This window comes from Ogataea angusta (genome assembly GCF_019207475.1).
Source record: "Ogataea angusta isolate 61-244 chromosome Unknown 61-244_NODE_2_length_1002155_cov_89.706849, whole genome shotgun sequence".
NCBI classification, from domain to species: Eukaryota; Fungi; Ascomycota; class Pichiomycetes; order Pichiales; family Pichiaceae; genus Ogataea; species Ogataea angusta.
Window position 1 is genome coordinate 365,610 of NW_025065216.1, and position 20,232 is coordinate 385,841.

Here is a 20,232-nt window from a genome sequence, read left to right on the forward strand (position 1 = left end):
AAATAATGTATTTTGGCTATTTTCGAGCATCTTTCATTAGATCCAAAAATCCGTGGTTTTTCTTCTTGCCCTTGGCCTTGGAGACAATATTATTTGCCGATTTCGCATCAAGATATCTTTGAGAGCCCACCTTTTCCGAGTCTGAATCAGAAGTGTCACCCTGCGAGTCGTCGGAATCGTCCTCGGACTCAGAAGACTCAGTTTCGGAATCGGACTCAGGCTTCTCTTGGCGGAAAGCAGAAATTGCTCGGACACCTTGGCTGAATTCCCTAACATCAGGCAGGCCACGTTCCATCAATTGAGATAGCTTTGGAAGAGAAGAAATTGAGCTTTCAGATTGAGAGGCATGTGGTGGCTGTGTTTGTGATTGCGAAAGCAGTTGAGGAATGACACGGCCTTCTTGTGTACTTGGAGGTGGAGACGAGGCTTGGCTTTCATTCAACGTGGAATTATTATGCGAGGAAAGAACAGAAGTATTGTTAATTAAACTCTTTGGTGCATTCACCACTCTCGGTCTTTTCATTGTTTCCTGTTCATCGTCTAACTCGTCGTCATCGTTGTCGTCATTATCATCGTCGCTCGAATCCGACTCACTGTCCGCTGTTTGAGCCGCCGCCGGCTGGGATTTTGGTGCGACCGGTGGCTTTTGTACTTTCTCATCACCATCAAATTGTACCTGATGAGCAGGATTATTGTTAGAATTTGCTTTGTCTTCCATTCCATCTTTCAAAAGGCCAATCACCTCTGCTTTGGAGTAATTTGTGCCAGGCTTTTGTGAATCATTAGATGGAATCTTCGAAGATTCATTTTCTCCGGAATCACCACCAGTCTTGCTTTCACCATTTGGTTGGTCAAGTTGGGTCGCAATTATATTGCTTGTCTTGTTGTCCTTAGTTCCACTGCTCTCTGCAGCTGTTGCTTCTGCTTTTTTAGCTTTAGGCTTGCGGGCTGCCTTTTTCTTTTCCTCTGGCTTTGCGGTGTCCTCTCTATTTTGAGACTCGCCTTCTTTAGTCTCAGTCTTCTTGACGCGATTCTTGCTGCCAACAGGACGGCCTCTTCGAGGCTTGAGAGTAGGCGTTCCCTCAGCCGGGGTAGGTTGCGTTGCACCTTCTTTGAGATTTTTCTTCTGCTCACTTTGTTCCTTTGTTTCCCTTGGCTTTTTGCCTTTAGCCTTAGGAGTAGCAGACTTCTCTTTACCGGTGTCTTTTGGTTGCGTCTTCTTCCCCGGACCTGCATCCAGACCCTTGACAGAGTCATTCAGTTTTTTCGTGACTTGTGATGGTTTCATAGGTCTGGCCTCCTTGAATGATGGATTTGAAACGACATTTGCCGGTGTAGGAGTCTGAGCAGGGACGGAAGAGAAAGAGGAGTTGGAAGTGTCATTCAACTGCATTGGAGATCTTCGCTGCCCTGAAGAGATGCGGTTCATCACATCAGCTTTGGTGGGCACACTCGGTCTTTTTCGTACAGCAGAAGTATCCTGATTAGAATCGCTTTGATAGTGGTCGCTATCGGTGAGCACATCATTTATCTGCAAATCACGTTCTTCGTCTTTCTCGTTTTCATCTAGAGCTTTCGACAGATCGGGCTGAAATTGGGACGTGAGCATTCCAGATGTTATTCTCGTCGGGGACCCAGGCGCGTTCACCGGACTTGCATTTCGCGGGCTGAGGTTCTTCTTTGGCTCAATAATTACGGTACCATCCTGATTGCTGTCGTTAGGAGCTGGTAGCGACAAGTTAGACTGATGCGATTCCTCGTCAGCTTCTATCAAAGGAGGTTGTCGAGCCTCGTGCCAAACACGTTGGTTATAAGACGGTCTTGTTTTCTTGACGACCTGATTCAAATCGTTGTGAAGGTGGCGTTTTCCTCTGGAATCAGTCTCCTCCTCAACAGTAAATTCATTTTCCACAAGAACTCGCAAAATGTTGTTTGTGTCAAAAATCATTGAAACTGAATAATCTGGATCCAAGTCACACTCATTGCTATCCTGAATTTGGTGAATGATGATGGGCTCTTGTTCAGGGTACAGCCTCATAAATCTCTCTTGAATTTCAATGCAAACATTTTGAAGGGTGCTCGAACTTTTAGTGATGTGAAGGAATTTTTTTATACCATCGGACGTGCCCATCATATTTGAAGATGGGCCATAATTTGGACGCTGGGAATTGTAACCCGAGACCCCGTTAACCAGTGGCGTACTTGAGCCATTGAGCGTGAAGTTCGGATAGTATGAGTTATTAGACTGGGATTGAGAATTCGGGTAAACTTGCGATTGCATCTGCATCACACTCATATCGATATTATTTCCGGTCCCATTGTAAGCGAGCGGTTTTCTTGCTTTCGCAGCGCTGGGCGGAACAATGTGGACCTGCAGCTTTATCATCTTCTTCTCTTGTGTAATGCTGAAGTTCCCTGCCTCCTAGAATAGAATCACGTACTGCTTGAACTTTGAGTGGTATTAGGCTGGTACTTGAAGTATTACAAAATATTTTTTTTCATATCACTGTCATCAAAAATCCGTGTTTTTTGCGCGAATCTTATTAGCTTCAATCTCGTCATGGATCCTATCAAGGATGTCAAAGTTCTCCGTCTCGCTCGCTAAGCTTCCAAGATTTTCACTATTGAAATCTAGTTCATCTTCGGTTTGTTTGCTATCCAGCAGAGAATTATAGCCCCACACGGAAATAGTCCCATCCTTGCATCCACTGTAGTACTTGATCGAGCTCTCTTTAGCATAGACGATGCTTGTTGTCCTTTTGTTCAAAGCACTCCCATTCTTATTTAGTCTGGCGACCAGCTTGCCATCCTCAAGTCGGTAAATTAGAATTTCACCGTTTTCGGATGGGAACCATAGGTATTGTAGCTCTGTTTCGTTCATACGACTCAAAGCCATGCTGATGTATTGTGTAGATTTATTCCTCACTAGGGGGCCAAAATTGACCTGTTTGTTAAGCGGCTTTTCCGCACTAGTCATATCCCACACGCATATTTTGTCATCATGTCCAAGGGTTATAAGTTCCGCCCCATCATCGGTGAAAAGTATCGAGTTGATTCCACCATTGTGCGCTTTAGGAGTGGTTTCGTGTAGCAGTAACTGCCTGGTATTGCTTCTATAGTTAGTTGTTGTTAGATTATAGTCCATTTTGAAAATACAACCATCGGCACGTCGTACATCCCACCCTATACAATAACCATCTTGGCTGCCACCAACCACAAGATTGGGGTTTGCGGGTGACCACCGGCAACTCAGCATATACCCATACCCTCCTTGAAGCTTTCCTCCGCCTCCCAGTGTATGAGCATCTGCTAGCGTTCTCAAATCCAAGAGCCTGAGTCCTCCGACTCCCCCGTCTGCGCAAACAGCTACCAAAGAATTGCGACCATGGTCTTCGAAATCAAAATGGAGCACTCTGGAACCAAGATCAAAAGAATGGACATGCTTCATTTCATTTGCATCCCAAACGCTTAATGTATGGTCGAATGAGGACGACAGCCATAACCCGTTATCGGACCACCATTTAATGTGAGTGATACCAAATTTGTGCACAGACTTAGATGGAAGAATATAAATGGGCTCCAGCTCTTCGACTTCATCCTGCTGCTTTAGATCCCACAGCTTGACAGAAGACTCACCTCCTCCAGAAAATAAATATTGGTTATACAAAGGATCTAAAGATAGAGTATTGACAGAGGCTAAGTGAGATTTCATCGGGAAATGACCTTTCATCGCATCCAAGTTGTCCAATCTTGAGTATTTGTACTCATTGTAAACTTTGAGGACATCCAATGGAGAGTGGTTGAATTTGTTTATCGCATGCTCGAAGAGTAACTGGTGCATCTTTATAATACAAGTATCATTGGGACTATCGACGCAATTTACCCTGCACAAAAAGTTGACGAGATATAATTTGAGAAAAATTGTTTCGAGTGTTCAACATGTATTTGAGACGTTCAGTCGCGCTAGTGCGCTCTCTTAGAATGTATTCCACTGAAGGGGCGTCCGGTAATGAAGAGCTGCTGCTTGAAAAACTGAAAACTGTACCAGAAGAATTGGATAAGACTGCAAAGTCCAAGCTTCCAAAAGAGAACAAGCAATTCAGAAGCCCAAATCAAAACCAAAACAAGCCCCGCATTTCGAGAGAGAAGCGTTCGCAAGGGAAGAAACCAAGAGCACAACACCCGTCGTCCAAATCGAGGTCCGCTCGTGACTACCGTAAGGGAAACAAGCAAAGCGACGATGCTTACGACAATCAGGATATGAAACCTTATGTTGATATAGCTACGAAGGCATTAGACGACTTACCATTGAAGACGCTCAAAAGCCAAAACATTCAACCTGACATGGACCACTGGGAAAACATCGTGAAGAGACTTGAGAAGGCTACTGCACAAAGGGACAAGCTCAAGAAATGTGAGCTCCCAGAGGTCAAATTGCATGACTTAAAATCACTCGGAGTAATTGATTCCAGTGTTGACAACGAAGAGTTGAAAGTCACCTGGGAAGCTATCGACGCGATTAATGATATCAAAAAGTTCGTCAAGAACATAAACTATTTTGAGGCCCCAGATCCGCTACAATATAAGATCAAGGAACCATCACCAGGCGAGTTAGAATTAAACAAATCCCAGATGGCATTCAGTTTGAGGTCCAGAATGTTGCGCGCGATTTCAAAGTTTTCAGACCAGCACGGCTTGGCCCTGAATTCCACAAACCTTGGCCAATCCCAACTTCATGGAATGAACAAATTGTATCCATTCGCCAACCCGAATATACCAAAGGCTGGATTCAGCAAGGTCTCTGACATCAAGTCCCTTTCGAAATCATCAGGTGCAGATTTCAAGAACGTCATCGACACCACAGTCAGGGGTATAAGACCAGAACTCAAATTTTACAAAACAGGCCAGTTCAAGACGGAGCAGTCACGCGTGAACGCCGAGGTAGTGTCTCATGCACTGAACTCGAACGCTCAGCTTCAAGTCGATAACATGCATGTCTCAATAGGAAGGACTCTTGTCGGAAAAGGAAAGCTTGCTGACCTTCCACAACCTCTTCCCTCTTCAAAATAAAGTACACTGTATATATTTAAAAAAAAGGTCGTGTAGACTTTACTTACAGTTTATCTCAAGCTTGTTTATTGAGTAGCGGGTAACACTATGACGATTGTGTTACTAGACTAAAAGCTTAAAAATAAAAAAAGCATAATATAATCTATTGCTAATCTCATCCAAAAAAGCTGTCCATTACTAGTTACAATTGAGAGCTGGGTATTTGTGATATAAAAAACTCACACGAAATATGTCAAGCTATTATGGTGATAGCCCGCAGGGCAAGTCATATAGTTCCAGCTCTATACCCCCGAGGGACTCCGCAAAAGAGGAAGATGTGATCGACAAGTTCTTGAACCTCACCTCATATACACCAGTGCAAGAGGAAGGTCCGGAACTTTTTATGAATGCATCATCTCTGACTTCAATAAGCCACCAACCATCTTCTGGCTCGTTTGATAATTTGCAACCTTCATCCAACGACAAGAGAAACGCTTTTTTCGATGATGTTTCCGCGATTACTATGACCGGTGCTCATTACAGTTCCAATAATGCCACCAACAACTCATTCAATGTTTTGGGCTCTACACAAGAATTTGCAAACATGCCGTCAGTAGACACACCTCCAGAACAAGCCTACATCCATTTTGATGACTCGTTGCCAAATTCTAACGCATCAAAGGCTGATACCTCTGCCCCTTTGATACAAATTGATAAAGCATTTTCCGATTACCTGACTCAGCAATCAGAAACAGCCAACTTCTCTAATTTCAATGCACAAGATTTGGACACCGGATACCCAGGAGCCAATATTAGACCACAAGGGTTTTCACATTTCAGTGCTGAAACTAGCTTGCTTTTACAACCACAATTCGGGAGACAATATAGGCGGCCAGAATCATCCACGGGTTCTGAGCTGTCGGCTTCAACTTCGCCCTATCTATCAGCGGTTGAATCAATTGCCGGGGACGACTATGTTGAGCCACGAGACGACTTTGAAAGCCAATTGGTTTCTGATAATATTCGTCAACTGTCATTGTCGGCAATGAACGCACCAAATATCAACCTTACAGAGCAGAATCTCAAAGAGCAGGAACGTATATCGGCAGCTCCGCCGATTGTCATTGAGAACCCTGAGAAAATTGCTGATAGTACACCGTCGCTGTTTTCTGCGTCATCATCTAAGGTTTCCTCTCCTAATAGGTCGAGGTCAGCCAGTGCAGGCAATACCCCCACCATCAAAGTTGAAGACTCCTCCTCCACTCCTGCCATTTCAATCAATGTAGAGGATGTTTCACGTTCACAAGCCATTGATAGCTCAAGCTATAGCACTCCAGATAACGACAGACTGTACAATACTAACTACTTACAGGTGGACGATGCTTATCTTACGCCAGATGATAGAACGCATAACTCAATGAGAATGGGACGGCAACGACGCCATTCGGAATCTAGTTCGCGCTCTAGATCTACTTCGAGGTCCAGATACTCAGATGATTCAGACTACGATAGCGATGCCTCACTTTCGCGTGAAAAACTCTCTGAGCTTGCCGCCCCACCTTCGCCTAATAGAAAATCGCAAAAAAATCCAGCTTCATTTGCTTGCCCTGTGTGTGATAAGAAGTTCACACGACCGTATAATCTGAAATCGCATCTTCGTACACACACCAATGAGCGACCCTTCCTTTGTACCATATGTGGCAAGGCATTCGCGCGACAACACGACCGGAAACGACATGAAGAATTGCATTCCGGAGAAAAAAAGTATCAATGTCGTGGAACTTTGGCAGATGGATTTACCATATGGGGATGTGGTAAACGCTTTGCGCGTACTGATGCTCTGAGACGCCATTTTCAAACGGAAAGCGGTAAAGGTTGCATACGACCTTTGATGCAAGAAATCGAAAATGAGAAAAAGGAGGAGAGGCCGTTAACAAGCAGCGTTAAAAAGGTCACCGACTCAAAAATTCCTATGGAACTTCTGGACGTTTCTGATTACAACAGCTTGCTGGATCAGATTTTGACCGTGCAAAGCAAGGCCAATACGAGTTGAGTTATGATTTATGTCGTGTATCAACGAATGTAGTCGAAAGAATTTATATTATTTTTTGGAGATCTAGTACTTCATTGTTAAATTATAGCCCAGAGTCGCAGAAATTCGATATATATCCAAGGGTAGCTATAGCTGATGCCTCAGTTGCTACTGGTAATAAGTTGGATATTTTCATTGCACCTGGGTGTTTTAAGCCAAGAATCAGCTGATATTGAAGAAAGTTTGGTAGACCAATACGCTAATTTTGTCCAAACATTTAAGCAATCCTTTACAAAAGTGATTTGGACTGACAGAAGTTGGAACCTGGTCGTGGTCAGTGTCTTGACTATTGGATTAGCAGTGATTACCACCAGGCCTTTTATCAGAAACAGATCGAAAGACAATTATTTTTATTGGATCATGACAGGATTCGGTGAGAAGTTCAATTCGGCGCTGACAAGATCTACGTCCGCTTTGGGATTCAGTAATTCACTTTTGTCGGGGAACGATCCTTCTGCAAGAGAGAGTTATCAGAAAGCAATGAACCTGGGCGGATCTATTGGCGGTCTGATGAACGATGGCAACACATGCTTCATGAACAGTGTTCTGCAAAGTCTGGCTTCGTCGAATGAAATTATGGACTTCCTCGAGAGTTTCACTGAGAATGAGAATATACCTCCCCAGAATAGGCCTGCTTTTTCTTCTGCACTATATGAATTGCTCAAAAAGTTGAACGACAAGCACGGTAATAAATCACCGACTTACAAAACACGCAATCTTCTGAAGGTGATGAAGGATGGCCCTAGCAAGCATCTGTTTCTGGGCTACAATCAAGAGGATGCTCAAGAGTTTTATCAGCTAGTAATGAATCAAGTTGAAAAAGAATATGTTGGCCCCGATTCAAAAGACAAGGAGAAGGGACAAATACAGGACAAATTTATTGATTACGAAGATGGAATGATGACGGGATTACAAAATCTAGGTGAATTAGGAACGATTTATCTGCCCGTAAAGCAGATCGACCCCTCTTATCCAAATGCAGACTCCAAAGTGTACCCAATGAAACTTATAACTCCAGTTGATGGACTTCAGTGTGAGCGGATTGGTTGTATCAAATGTGGCGAAATGGGGGGAATACGCTACTCAGTCATAAGTGGACTAGGTTTGAATTTGTCCTCTCCTACTCAATCAACCTATACGCTCGAGGAATTGCTAGACGGGTGGATTGAACAAGAAATCATTGACGGTGTGGAATGCAACAGATGCGGCTTGATTGAGATTAGAGCTACTCTAATTGAAGCCCTTGAGAAATATAAAGGGCAGGGTCCTAAATTGGAGAAACTCGTGGAGCTCACTTTTAATCGAATTCAGGAAATTGAGGAAGAACTAGCAAAACCAATTATCAATGATGCAGCTTATGAAAGACTCCACACCAAGAACAAAATTCAAAAATCGAAGAAAACTAAGCAAGTGTTTTTTGCAAGGCCTCCCCCAGTTTTGTGCATACATATAAGTCGCTCGGTGTTTGATCCTAGAACCTACACTGTACGCAAAAATAACGCAAAGATTGTTTTCCCAACTAGGCTTGACTTTACTGATTACGTCGCCGAGCCTGAGAATATTAACACGGATGCACGATTACCGTTTAGGAAAACTGATGATGGGGGTGAAGACAAAGGTCAAGCAAATGCTGAAGATTCTAGCTCATCTAATCTGAAATACTCGCTCAAATCAGTCATATCACATTTCGGAACGCACAACTATGGGCATTACATTGCATACAGAAAGTACCGTGGAGTCTGGTGGAGGATAAGTGACGAGATAGTCAGGGTGTCTTCTGAGGCTGAGGTTCTCGCTTCTCAGGGAACTTTCATGCTATTTTATGAACTAAGCTCTCGAAACGACCCTAGAGATGACTTTGAATCCCAGGAACTTGAACCACTGACCCCAGCAAATACTGAAGTTGATAGAGAGTCGAAAATGAATCAAAATGCAGACTCGGATTTGGAAAGTGCACTTGATGCTAATAATCCTCTCGACGATAATCTTCGTGTGAATACAGAAGAAGAGCTACGACAAAATGAGATGATTGCCATACAAGCCAACTTGTAGCTGCTTGTTCACTTGAATAAATGAGAATCAAACAATTAAATCATTATTAGATTTGTAAACTTTTACACTTCTTCATGATTGGATATCATGCCGGGTGTGTAAGCCTTAGAATTCTCCGCCCTTTCACTTTCGAGTTCCTCGTCAATTAATTCATTTAAGTCGTAATCAAAGTTGTTGGGATTAGAGTCTGTTGTCACGGGCTTTCGAGCTGTGCGGTTTTTCAATTCCCCTTGATTCTGAAGCTGAAGTTTGATAGGAATATCGTCCGGGGTCAAGTGGCTTATCTTAGAGTAAATTCGAGACCCGGAAGACTTGGCCTGCTTTTCCAATTCGAGTTGCTCATCAGGAGGAATGTATCCGCCATATCCGTCATCGTGATGCGATTTGAGCTTTTCTCTTTCTTCCTGTTTCCTTTTTTCAAGATATGAGGGGTTCGGCTTATAAGCAAACATTCCTGAGAGTAATGGTAGGAATATCACCAAGGCAACAAACGTTGCCATCAAAATGAACAATGCAATAGCCATGGTGATAAGTTATTTTTTTTTGGGTATTTAATTTTTTATTCTTTCTTGAGCTACGCTAGTGTTAAGATTATCGAGTTATGCATACTTAAGACATGAATGAATCCCGTGCAAAAGCCAAAAAAGCACCGTCTGTGAGACTTCGACTATCACAAGAGCCTGAAAGCCAGGCGGTGACAGAGGAGAGCGATGTCTTTTCTGATTTTTGTGATGCAGATGAGTTAGACGAAATAGTTTCTAGAGCTCATAAAGAAAGACAGAAACGGCTTAACAAACAAGAACAGGGGAAAACTTTCTGGGTCACTTTGAAGCTACCTAGAAAGTTTTTGCGGAATGATCAAGGGATTACATGTTTAGCACCGCATGCTTCCGTCCTACAAAAGACAACCCTTACAGCCCACGATAAACAGTCTCAAATCAACATAGTACGAAATCATATTGTGTACCTGGATCGAATACTTTCTGATCCAGACATACCTGCCGAACTGAGTTCTTCCCTCAGGGAACTTCACGGCAGTCTTTGGCTACAGGTACCTACCATGGATCCTTACTCGCTCTACCAACTACTAATACAACTCCAAAAACAGATAGCTAGATTCAAAGAACTTAAAGACATGATTAAGCCACCTGATGACAATCACAATGACCCAAACCTGGCCATCCCGATATTGAAATCTGTCTCGCCCCAAATCGATCCAAGGCCAAGTCCGCAAATCTCTGGATACTTTTTCCAAGCTATGACTGCTCTGGATACACAATTTTCCGCCCCGCAACATGTCCCTAATTCCAGTATCCTGAAGCCACGAAAAGATCCTCCACAAACCACGCTTTTTGGTCACGTAAAAAGACAAAAAACACTCGCTCATGAAAATAATGACATTATGGAAGAAGCAATCGTGCTTTCGCTCAATGATCCTCTCTCAGGAAAGCGAATGAAAAACCCCTTACGATCCAGGTTTTGCTCTCATATTGAATGTTTTGAATTAGAAAGTTTCATGCAAATGAATAATCTAGAGCCGTTTCAAGTTAGTGTGAGAAGAAAATCCACAAAGAAAATAGATGCGAATGAAATTTTGAGTGATACGAAAAGGCGGTTACTGAACCCCGATCAGCATAACAGAAGAACGTTTGACTTTCAATATAAGGTCCAATTACGCCAAAACAAAGATCAGAAGAAGCCGAACAACGGTCTAGAATTTTTCACTTGCCCGATCTGCAAACTAGAGTTTAGCATCCGCACCCCAGGAGATTTGTATATAGTAGGGGAGCTGCAGGCAATCTTGGAGCAATTAACTGTAGATTCTACAGTTGACAAGATTCGAATATCTCAAGATGGCAGTTGGTCATTTGTTGAGACTAAAAAGAAAGAAGACGCAAAGCAGTCGGAAATTATTGAATTGGAGGATCTAGATAGTTCTGAAGAAGAACGTGAGATTACGAAAATCAAATTGGAGCGCGCTGCAAAAAAGGAGGCGTCTTCATTTTCTGCACCACGTTTTGAAGATGAGGCAATGCTGGATGATATATTCGAGCCCTCAGACAGAGAACTCGAAGATGAAATTGACAGAATAGTGGATCAGGTAATTCTGAAAGATGGGTCTCGACAGTCAGACTACGTTTCCTACCCTAAAACTTCGACTTTGAATGCAGAAAAGACGCAAATCTCAGAGCCTGTTTTTTTTACGGGTAATGGTGACGAGGACGATCCCTTTGTGATCGACTGAAGTACCAATTAATGCAAAGGGAATTTCGGATTTTAATCTTTATCGGTTCAAAATGTCATGTAAGCTCGTTCACTTGTATGTTGATGTGATAGTTACTTTGCCACGCCTCGGTTCTTTTTAAAGTTAATCTATGGAAACTAGTGCAAATCATTAGCATAATCTGCACTTCGGATTATGCACGTTGAACTAATCGGAAAAAAAACCGTTACTATGTAATTATGTCCCTTTGATGATACCTTGGCCCCAACTAGGTATATATATATAGGTTTCTGATATGTCATGTAGAATCAATTAGCAATCTATAATGTACTGGTTACTGATAGTTGTCGGCTTCCTTCTTGATTTTGTGTCTGGAAGTCATCTGTGGGTGGACTACTCTTACGAAGAGATAGAAGAGGTGGCACAAGCCGTAAAAGACCCGAGAGCTGAAAACGGTCTTATATATTTGGGTGAGGGTGCAGGAATGTCCACCTTCGGCTTGATTGGTTTGAACAGTATTCCTTCAGATTCCCACCTCCAGTATCCCAAGGCTTCAAAAGAGACTCTCCAATTTACCTTTAGAGAAAGCAAACCTGCGAACATATGCTATCATTCAAATTTTCGCGACATTCTTTACTTCGATGGCTCACAGAGCGGCTCATACTCTTGCATAAATACGATTAACCCCCTAAATTGTTCTGCACCGAGCTACGAGCTGATATACTACTTGAATAATCAGGTTCCAAGTGGCGGCTTGGACTTGAACTTGATCAGTATGAGGCCTGATTCGTCAACTACAACCAATTTCTTCTCTTATAGACATGCCTCATCAATCATAGAATAAGTGAGCTCCATATAGGTACAGGTTCAGAAACTGTCGGATAAAGCTTTGCTTTATTTATAAGATTAGTATTTGTACAATAGCGTAAGTAAAGCGGTATCAAGAAAAACGGTTTCTGTGTGCGAGCGGATTGGAGTGGCAGCTATTTTCTCTCAAATGCCACTTGTGCTAAAGCATCAAGTGCACTCATCCCAGTAGTGGTCTGAGCAGTTTGGTCCGAAGACTCGGACGCTCGATCATTAGGATTTATCATATTGTTGAATTTTGTGGCGGGATATTCATGTTGCGGCTTGGAGTCGGATTTTTCATCATTTAGCAAACTTCTGATAGACGAACGCAACTTAGGTGTGTATGGAGAAGAAGAAGACACCGATGACGTCGATGTCAATGGTGGCAAATGAGACTGCGTTGCACTTCTTAGATTTGGGGGCTGCAATACAGTGTTCAGCAACGAATTCATCTTGAAAAGATTTGAGTTGGCATCAAGACCCTTTTGGACAGAGCCTGCTGCCTCCACTAGGGAGGACAATGGATTGTTATTTGCAGGAAATGGGACCTGCAACAATGGTGATTTTTTTTCTGAAGCTTCGATTTTCTCAGGAAGGCTTACCACAGGTAGCCTTGGGGGTAAATTCACGGAACTTTCGGGCCCAGCAGGTGCACTTGCGCTGGAAGACGATGGGTAGTAGGTATGTAAAGCAGGGAGCTGATTCTTTTGAGAGGCGGGTTCAGAAAATGCAGGCTTTTGCTCATCCATTGAGTACTTCGATGCAGAAGGTCTTCTGTCATAGAAAAATCCCAACGGAGGACCACTCACACTTTTAGTCTTTGTTTTCTCCGACTCTTTCTCTTTTGTACGCTTGAGATCCGCTTCGCGAGCCAGCTCCTCCCATCTAACGTTATCGGTCAATCCTCGCTGATAATAGTTTCTCACCATGGTCGAAGTTTTCGTCGTGATATGCCTCGACATTGTTTCCCAGTCAGTTCCGTACTTCTGAAGTAGATCGGGGAACAAACTGATTTCCTGCACACTCCAATAGCTTGTAATATGGCTTTTGTCCTTCTGTTTTTCCCTCTTCTTTTCGCTGTCCTCTGTACCAGAAGACATATTTCCCCGACTCTCCTGGTCATTTTGACTGAGTGGTGATTTGTCTTTCAGTCTCTGGTCAAAGTCTTCGTTCATTTCACGGGCAACTTTCAAAGGATCCCCAGTGGAGGATTGCAACACAGGGACGTTTTCTTTTGTCTCCGCGAGCTTTTGAACGCTTGAAGGCACCTCAGGATTCAACTTCTTTCTGCCCCTTTTCTTTTTGGGTCTTTCTACTGGTTCTGCGACTGCTGTCCTTTTGTTCATTTCGCCCTTCTCACCATCATCCACAGACAGCGATGTTTCGGGAATATTGTGGCTGGTTTCATTCAATGAAGAAGCTGATAACGACAAAGGTTCTTCAGTCTTCTGTTTTTTCTTTTCTGATGGAGACGAGGAGGTACTCGATCTTCTCTTATTGATATCTGTTTCCTCTTCCCCATCAGTTGGTTCTCCTAATGTTCCTTCGATACTGATGTTCGGAGAATCGGCTGTTGAAGGTTCAGGAGTGTGGGTACCAGTCCTAATTCTTCCGTCTTTCGACTTTCTTTTGGTACTGGAGGCTTTCCTTGTTGCTTTCCGATTCCTGTTGGCCACGATTTGCTTGAAATTCACTTGTTTCTTCATCCTGTAATAATGTAGAACGCAATCCTCGGGTGTTCTTAGCCCACCCATATAGCTGGAGATACGTCCGAACTTTTTGGGCCACAAACTATAAGCTTCACAGAATTTCTCATGCTCGGCCTGTGTGAATGTATCCAGAGAATCCAATTCAATCCTTCTGGCCCACTGTGACTTATTGCGCACCATATTATTTGAATCCAAAAAGTGAACTGTTGCGTATCGCTCAACTGGATCGATTATCATATCAGGAATTTTGGCACACCCATGTTGAGCTCTTACCATAGGATCCTTCTCACGTTCTTTTTCCAAGGTCGCTAAAATTTCCAGAAATTCTGCTTCAGTCCTGACAGTGTCGCCATGATGACGACCACGGCGACCAGACAATGGTTTATCGGTTACCTCCGTCTTTGAACTTTCGCTGGTTTGTGGTTTCAGTTCCGGTTCACCAACATTATAGAATTTGCTCAACTGCTCATCCATCAGTGAGACTCGCTGTTCCCATGAATGCTTGCGGTATATGTACTCCTCAGTCAGATCTTTTTTCCTCTGCGCCAGAAGATTTTGCAGCTTGAATGATTTCTCCAGCAAGTTAGGACCATCAGCCTGTCTAAAAATCACAAAGGCTGAATCGAAGAAGTTGTATTGGTGCAAATCAGAAAGTTTGTTTGGCTGCAGGTACTTCAAGGACTTTCGACGCTCCATCTTGGGAGTTTTTTTGAGCTCAAAAAACTTGCTTTCAACCCTGTGCAATGGGAATAAACATTTCTCCGCAATCTCATTCGCAGAATTGACGGTTATCGTAGCTTCTGCTATTGCTTCCACAACGTTTGAGTTAATGTCTTCTTTGCCGACTGATCGAATAGGACTGACATCTTCCTGTGATTGGACAGCCGGGGTTTGTGAATCCATCTCCAGTTTGTCTTCGGCTTTAGGTGCAGCCTGATCTTCTTGTCTCCATTCATTTTCTTCATCCTTTTCCTCTTGCTCCCCCGCTTTGTTTTCCTTTTGCTCTCCTTCCAGATTTTCTAAATTATCGCTTATCTCTTGTGTTGGTGCCCTCTGATCGTTGTTTTCTGGCCTTGATCCGGCGTATTCTGCCCCAAGAAGTCTTTTCTCAATGATGTCCTTGTCGACATCACGTTCGACAGTAATCTCTTCTGTTTCCGAATTACCTTCTTTCGCATCATGGCTCAGTTTGGCTCCATCTTTCACCTGAGTATAATCTTGTGGTAGTTCTTGACCACCCTGAGCATTTGCCAACAATCCCTCCTTGACTGTTTCTCCGCGCTCAGCCATTCTCTGAGCTGCTCCAGCGATAGTACCACTTTGATCAAGAGACTTAGATATGTTGGTCTGTGTTTCAGAGTCTTTTATGGTGGTACCCATATGATGATATTCATTTGATTCAGTCTGTGTACTTCCTGTTTTGTGAACCCTATCTTCTGCGTCCGCTCTTCTTAATGGGGATTGTGAACTCTCCAAAGAAAGAGAGTCATATTGTCGGTTGAAATTGTGATATTTTTGGCGCTCACTCCAGACTCGGTCATCTTCTTCGCGATATTCTGACCGATATTCGTCCCTATAATGACTTCGGGCATAACCCCCACCAGTGGAGTGTACTCTTGATGGTCGATAATTACGCAGTCCTCCTCGGTTGTATCTGTAATCCCTGCTGAGTATTATATCACCACCTTTGTTGCTCAGCCCTCCTACGAGATCACCGGTTTTAGAGGATTCATCTTCCTGAGGAGTGATGCGATCTCGATCGCCTGAACCCCATCTTCCGCTAGAATGTCCATCGTCATTCGCAGAGACAGGGCTTTGTCTGAAGTCCTCCATTCTAAAATGTTCCCTGCCGTAGTAACTAGTTGAAAACCTTCCATTTGAACCACCTGGGTTGCCATCACTACTGTATGATCTGAAATAATGCGACGATGAGCTACCTCCACGGCCATTAGAAGTGCCAGTATTATGGTGTCCTCGAGAAGGTCGATACCCCATGCTCCGTCTTGGCCCTCCTGATGAAAACGAATTTCGCCCGAACCCTGAGTCATGGCTATTGCTCGAGCGATATGAGCTATATGAGTCTCCATTACCGCTCACAGAGCCTTGGGCGCTGTTCAAAGCACCTGGCAATGAACCTGGCGGTTCTTGTCGCCTTGAAGAAAATGGGTTTATGTTGTTATTCTGGCCATATGGAGGAGTTGTGGATTGATACTGGTGATGACCATTGTATTTGCTGTGATGAGACGGCATGTATTTTCGTGACCGTTTATTGTCATCTTTGTACACTCTGGTATTGCTGTTATTCGAACCACTATAGCTTGGTCTAGGATGCTCTGAGGGAGACATCCTGTGATATTATTTATAGCCTGGATTTGATTAAACCCTCAAAACCTTGAAAATTTGGTGTGTAAATCTCGCAAAATCTCTGCTATATATAATAACCGTGGTATCTCTTTATCTTGCGTCCCTATTGCGTTACCATTCACAAATTAATATTGTATTAATCTGGGTTAAAATAAGGTGGCCCTCTGATAATCTTTTCAAAGGAAATTATTTGTGCACCTCTTTTTCATGAGCCGTACCTTCAATGGCAGAATCTGTCTAAATTCTCAAAAAATCAACACCAAGTATATTTCGTAATACTGGCCGGGTAACTTCTAGGAAAGCTTCAAACTCGAAAATAATCCTGCTTTTCGTGTTTATCCATAATTACTACTTTAGGAAAGTTTATTTATTGCAGGAGTAGCTCCTTTAATTAAGCGTGTCGCGATAGTACAGGAAGCGTCTGAGACATGTTTCAAACCTAGAGCTATAAATTTTCTTCACACACGTTTCTATGTCCAATCCAATGGCCAATATAACGTCGTCTGCGATCAAAAGGACCTTGGATCCTATAGAGTGGGAAATACAAGGCAAACGCATCAAATTGAATCAGACTTCGACAACTTCATTAGGTCTTCTTTCTCCTCCCGTTACTCCTGAGAAACATGACCGAATCTTGAATGTCCAGGCAAGCTCTGTGAGCTCTCTTAATACAAAGCTGTTTGGTGCCGCTAAATCGCAGCCCCTTTCAGTTTACTCAAGAGCGAAGAAATTGTTCTTGAGGAGTTCGGCAGTGGATGTTGATGGTTTTGCTTTGACTGCAAGAGAACCTGAAGCTCACTTACTCCGACAACATATAGACCAATGTTTGTTGAAGCTGGAGTCCACGTCGATGTACGTGTCAGGTCCTCCGGGAACCGGGAAAACCGCGCAGGTGAACGCGATACTAAATTCTCTGATTGTGGGAGACATCGAAAACGCGGACGCTAAGATCTACAAAGTTCCCGTGAGGATAAACTCGAAAAGAATCAACCGCAGAGTTCGGATCGCAAAAATTAACTGCATGACTGTGCGCAAAGCAGAAGACATATTTGATGCGATCTACAGCGATCTCGAGGGCCAGTTCACGCGCAAAAAAAGAACAGCTCAGGAGCTCAAAAGATTTCTAGCAGATGAGTCCAAGTGCGATATCACACTTGTGGTTTTGGACGAAATGGATAATCTCATGGGTAATAGCCAGCAGGTACTTTTTGAGCTCTTTTCGTGGGCGTCGGATATGTCAAATGACAATCCGAAACTAGCCATTATTGGAATTGCCAATGCTTTGGACTTAACCGATCGTTTCCTTCCGCGGCTAAAATGTAACAACATTAGTCCCCGGTTGATTCCCTTCTTGCCTTATACCGCTGATCAAATCAAACAAGTTTTGACCGCAAAGCTTTGCTCTCTTGTGGATAACAAGACAACTATTCCTCCTTTGGTTCATCCTGCTGCAATCCAACTTTGTGCCAAGAAAGCGGCAATCACTACAGGAGATTTGAGAAGTGCTTTTGATATTATGCATCGAGCTCTTGAACTAACAGAAAGCTTACAAGCACAAAAACTAGGCAGCAAAGAGCTTCACAGTCTAACGTTTGAGAACGCACCCAAAGTAATGATCGCCCAGCTGGCTAGAGTCTGCAACAGCACAGTCAGCTCAAACTTCAACTCCAAATTGAAGGATCTCAACATTCAACATAAAACAGTGCTGTGCTCTCTTATCAAATACGAAGAAGTATTGAAAAGTCAAAAGTCCAAAACCATTGCATCCATTAACTCATTCTATTCATATTATGCATCACTACAAGATGTGCGCAAAGTCATCGGGGCTCTTAATCGAGGCGAATTTCTCGAAGTTTTGAGCTCATTGGAGTCTGACTCTTTCATCAATATCTGTTCTACTACAAACGCGAAAATACATGCTACGTCCAAAATCAAGGGGCCAATTAGCTACGGTGATTCTAGACTATCGTCTACCGTTCCAAAGATGGATATCCTCAAGATCATTGATGATATTGGAATTCTCAAAAAAATTCTGGCTGGTACGGAAAATTGCATATAATAGATAATAAAGTGAATAATAGATTTAGTAAAGACTGAAAAATAGAGAAATTTCATTTTTTTAGTAATAAGATATTTATTGAGTAACCTGAATATCCTCTGCTCACTCTAACGCCTCAAATTACGTACTACTCACCAGCCCAATTTGGGATGATAAGTTAGTTCATCCATATGAATGATGATGCTTCCTTAAAGTCACTACAGACCAGAACGGAATGGAAAAATTCCACATTTTCTTTCCGTCGCACTCCATCCCCGTCTTACTTCAAGAATTTTCAAACATTGATATGGTTCTTGACTTATATGAGTCCTTGGTTTCGATAAAATAAGGAAGAACAAGTAGACGCACATTGACTGTGGCTGTCATGGCGGGATTGTGCTCACCTGTGTAAATATTATATGTGCGTCTTTCAGTAACTCGCTAGTCAACTAAAAACATAATCCAGCAGATATTCAGTCATGCTGCCAGAAGGTTTTCAGCTCTCGCAGCTTTTGCAGCGGAAGGTGCACCAAAAGCTGACTGCTCAAGAGGTATCGCAGCTTTGATTTCATCTTGCAGCTTGTCCGAGTAATTGACTGGGTTTTTGGGGTTAGACCATCCAGTTTTTTCGTTAAAGTCCTTGGTAAAGTGAGCAAAGGGGTACGTGGGTAGAGTCCTAACCGGAGTGCTGTCATCAATAAGCCCCAGATCTTTTTGTCTCTGTATCAGACCCTCCAAGTAAGGAATGAGATGATCTCTGAAAGCATCAAAGTTCTTGTACTTCATGATTTTCTCTGGAGCCTCGTCCAAGATCTTGCGCAGCAATGAAGGGATAAGAGGTTCATCTTTCATCTCATCGATCGAGTAAAAAATAGGATGGTTCGTAAAAATAATGGCTTTAGTTTTTGGTAGTCTCCGCAACGTCTGTCTTTCAACTCTGACATTGAATTCTGTCGGTAAGACACTCGAATCCACCTTCTCACCCTCTTTCATCGCATATATGTTGTTCAAAAGTAATCTATGATCCCACGAGATATAGAAAGATGCTCTTTCGACGGGGTCGGCGGGAGCCATCTTATCGAAAAAACGCAACATGGAGGTTCTCAATTTTTCTGCGTAGTAAGGAACAACATCGTGAATCGCATCCACTGTCTTGCCAATTTTCTCGCTAATTTTGAAGGAGCCCCCTGGGAACGGAACCGCGGCTGCGGCAAGTCTGTATTCCCCATCGCTACCTTTTTGAAGAATGTAAAAGTCTTCTTTTGCCAATTTTGAGACATATACCAAGGGATGATCCTTTAGGGGTTCGCTAAACTCAAGAATCTCGCCTGTGAGTTCATTCTTCACATGCACTCCATCATCCTCTGTGGTGAAGAGGAGGGGATATCTTTTTAGCATATGCTTCTTGACTGTATCAAGCAATTCATAGCAAGCATCCGTTGACTCAGGGCTCCACCCAATATGCTCATTGCCATACGTATGAAAAACTCTCCGTTTTTCTTCAATGTAGTGAATGTAATATTTATCCATATCCAACCAGTGATTGATATCTAATTTAAATATAGACATTGTCTGATAGTAAGGAACTCTGAATGGCCTCCAAGGACGGTCGTCTCTATTTCTCACTTCCTCTGGCTTGATGTAAAGCGGTGTCGGCTCAGGAGGTGGTGCGTTCATATCGGAATGGAACTTTCCTTTCTTAAAAGTGTTCTCGGTTTTGGAAGCAGACGACTTTGATCGAGTGGTTTTTCCTAGATACCACCTGGCCATGAACAGGGCAAATCCACAGGCCCCGCTCACCATGAGCAGTAAAAACCAATCTAACTGCTCAATCATGTATGAAAGTTGCTGATAT

The 20,232-nt window shown here is 43.0% G+C and overlaps 10 protein-coding genes across 10 annotated transcripts; 5 read left to right on the forward strand and 5 right to left on the reverse strand.

The window, feature by feature from the left end:
• Positions 1-16: 16 nt before the first annotated feature.
• On the reverse strand, positions 17-2,386 carry KL928_001028 (uncharacterized protein; the record flags this gene model as incomplete). The annotated part of the gene is made up of 1 exon (XM_043201348.1): positions 17-2,386. One exon carries the CDS (start codon positions 2,384-2,386, stop codon positions 17-19), a length of 2,370 nt encoding a protein of 789 aa, XP_043061487.1.
• A 126-nt stretch (positions 2,387-2,512) lies between these two features.
• Positions 2,513-3,841, reverse strand: KL928_001029 (uncharacterized protein; the record flags this gene model as incomplete). Its single annotated transcript, XM_043201349.1, has 1 exon — positions 2,513-3,841. One exon carries the CDS (start codon positions 3,839-3,841, stop codon positions 2,513-2,515), a length of 1,329 nt encoding a protein of 442 aa, XP_043061488.1.
• Positions 3,842-3,939: 98 nt separating this feature from the next.
• On the forward strand, positions 3,940-5,070 carry KL928_001030 (uncharacterized protein; the record flags this gene model as incomplete). Its single annotated transcript, XM_043201351.1, has 1 exon — positions 3,940-5,070. One exon carries the CDS (start codon positions 3,940-3,942, stop codon positions 5,068-5,070), a length of 1,131 nt encoding a protein of 376 aa, XP_043061489.1.
• A 229-nt stretch (positions 5,071-5,299) lies between these two features.
• KL928_001031 (uncharacterized protein) lies at positions 5,300-7,102 on the forward strand (the record flags this gene model as incomplete). The annotated part of the gene is made up of 1 exon (XM_043201352.1): positions 5,300-7,102. One exon carries the CDS (start codon positions 5,300-5,302, stop codon positions 7,100-7,102), a length of 1,803 nt encoding a protein of 600 aa, XP_043061490.1.
• Positions 7,103-7,237: 135 nt separating this feature from the next.
• Positions 7,238-9,193, forward strand: KL928_001032 (uncharacterized protein; the record flags this gene model as incomplete). Its single annotated transcript, XM_043201353.1, has 1 exon — positions 7,238-9,193. The coding sequence occupies one exon, from the start codon at positions 7,238-7,240 to the stop codon at positions 9,191-9,193; it is 1,956 nt and encodes a 651-aa protein (XP_043061491.1).
• Positions 9,194-9,255: 62 nt separating this feature from the next.
• KL928_001033 (uncharacterized protein) lies at positions 9,256-9,717 on the reverse strand (the record flags this gene model as incomplete). The annotated part of the gene is made up of 1 exon (XM_043201354.1): positions 9,256-9,717. The coding sequence occupies one exon, from the start codon at positions 9,715-9,717 to the stop codon at positions 9,256-9,258; it is 462 nt and encodes a 153-aa protein (XP_043061492.1).
• A 92-nt stretch (positions 9,718-9,809) lies between these two features.
• KL928_001034 (uncharacterized protein) lies at positions 9,810-11,438 on the forward strand (the record flags this gene model as incomplete). The annotated part of the gene is made up of 1 exon (XM_043201355.1): positions 9,810-11,438. The coding sequence occupies one exon, from the start codon at positions 9,810-9,812 to the stop codon at positions 11,436-11,438; it is 1,629 nt and encodes a 542-aa protein (XP_043061493.1).
• Positions 11,439-12,400: 962 nt separating this feature from the next.
• On the reverse strand, positions 12,401-16,321 carry KL928_001035 (uncharacterized protein; the record flags this gene model as incomplete). The annotated part of the gene is made up of 1 exon (XM_043201356.1): positions 12,401-16,321. The coding sequence occupies one exon, from the start codon at positions 16,319-16,321 to the stop codon at positions 12,401-12,403; it is 3,921 nt and encodes a 1,306-aa protein (XP_043061494.1).
• A 502-nt stretch (positions 16,322-16,823) lies between these two features.
• Positions 16,824-18,398, forward strand: KL928_001036 (uncharacterized protein; the record flags this gene model as incomplete). Its single annotated transcript, XM_043201357.1, has 1 exon — positions 16,824-18,398. The coding sequence occupies one exon, from the start codon at positions 16,824-16,826 to the stop codon at positions 18,396-18,398; it is 1,575 nt and encodes a 524-aa protein (XP_043061495.1).
• Positions 18,399-18,854: 456 nt separating this feature from the next.
• On the reverse strand, positions 18,855-20,213 carry KL928_001037 (uncharacterized protein; the record flags this gene model as incomplete). The annotated part of the gene is made up of 1 exon (XM_043201358.1): positions 18,855-20,213. The coding sequence occupies one exon, from the start codon at positions 20,211-20,213 to the stop codon at positions 18,855-18,857; it is 1,359 nt and encodes a 452-aa protein (XP_043061496.1).
• Positions 20,214-20,232: the final 19 nt, after the last annotated feature.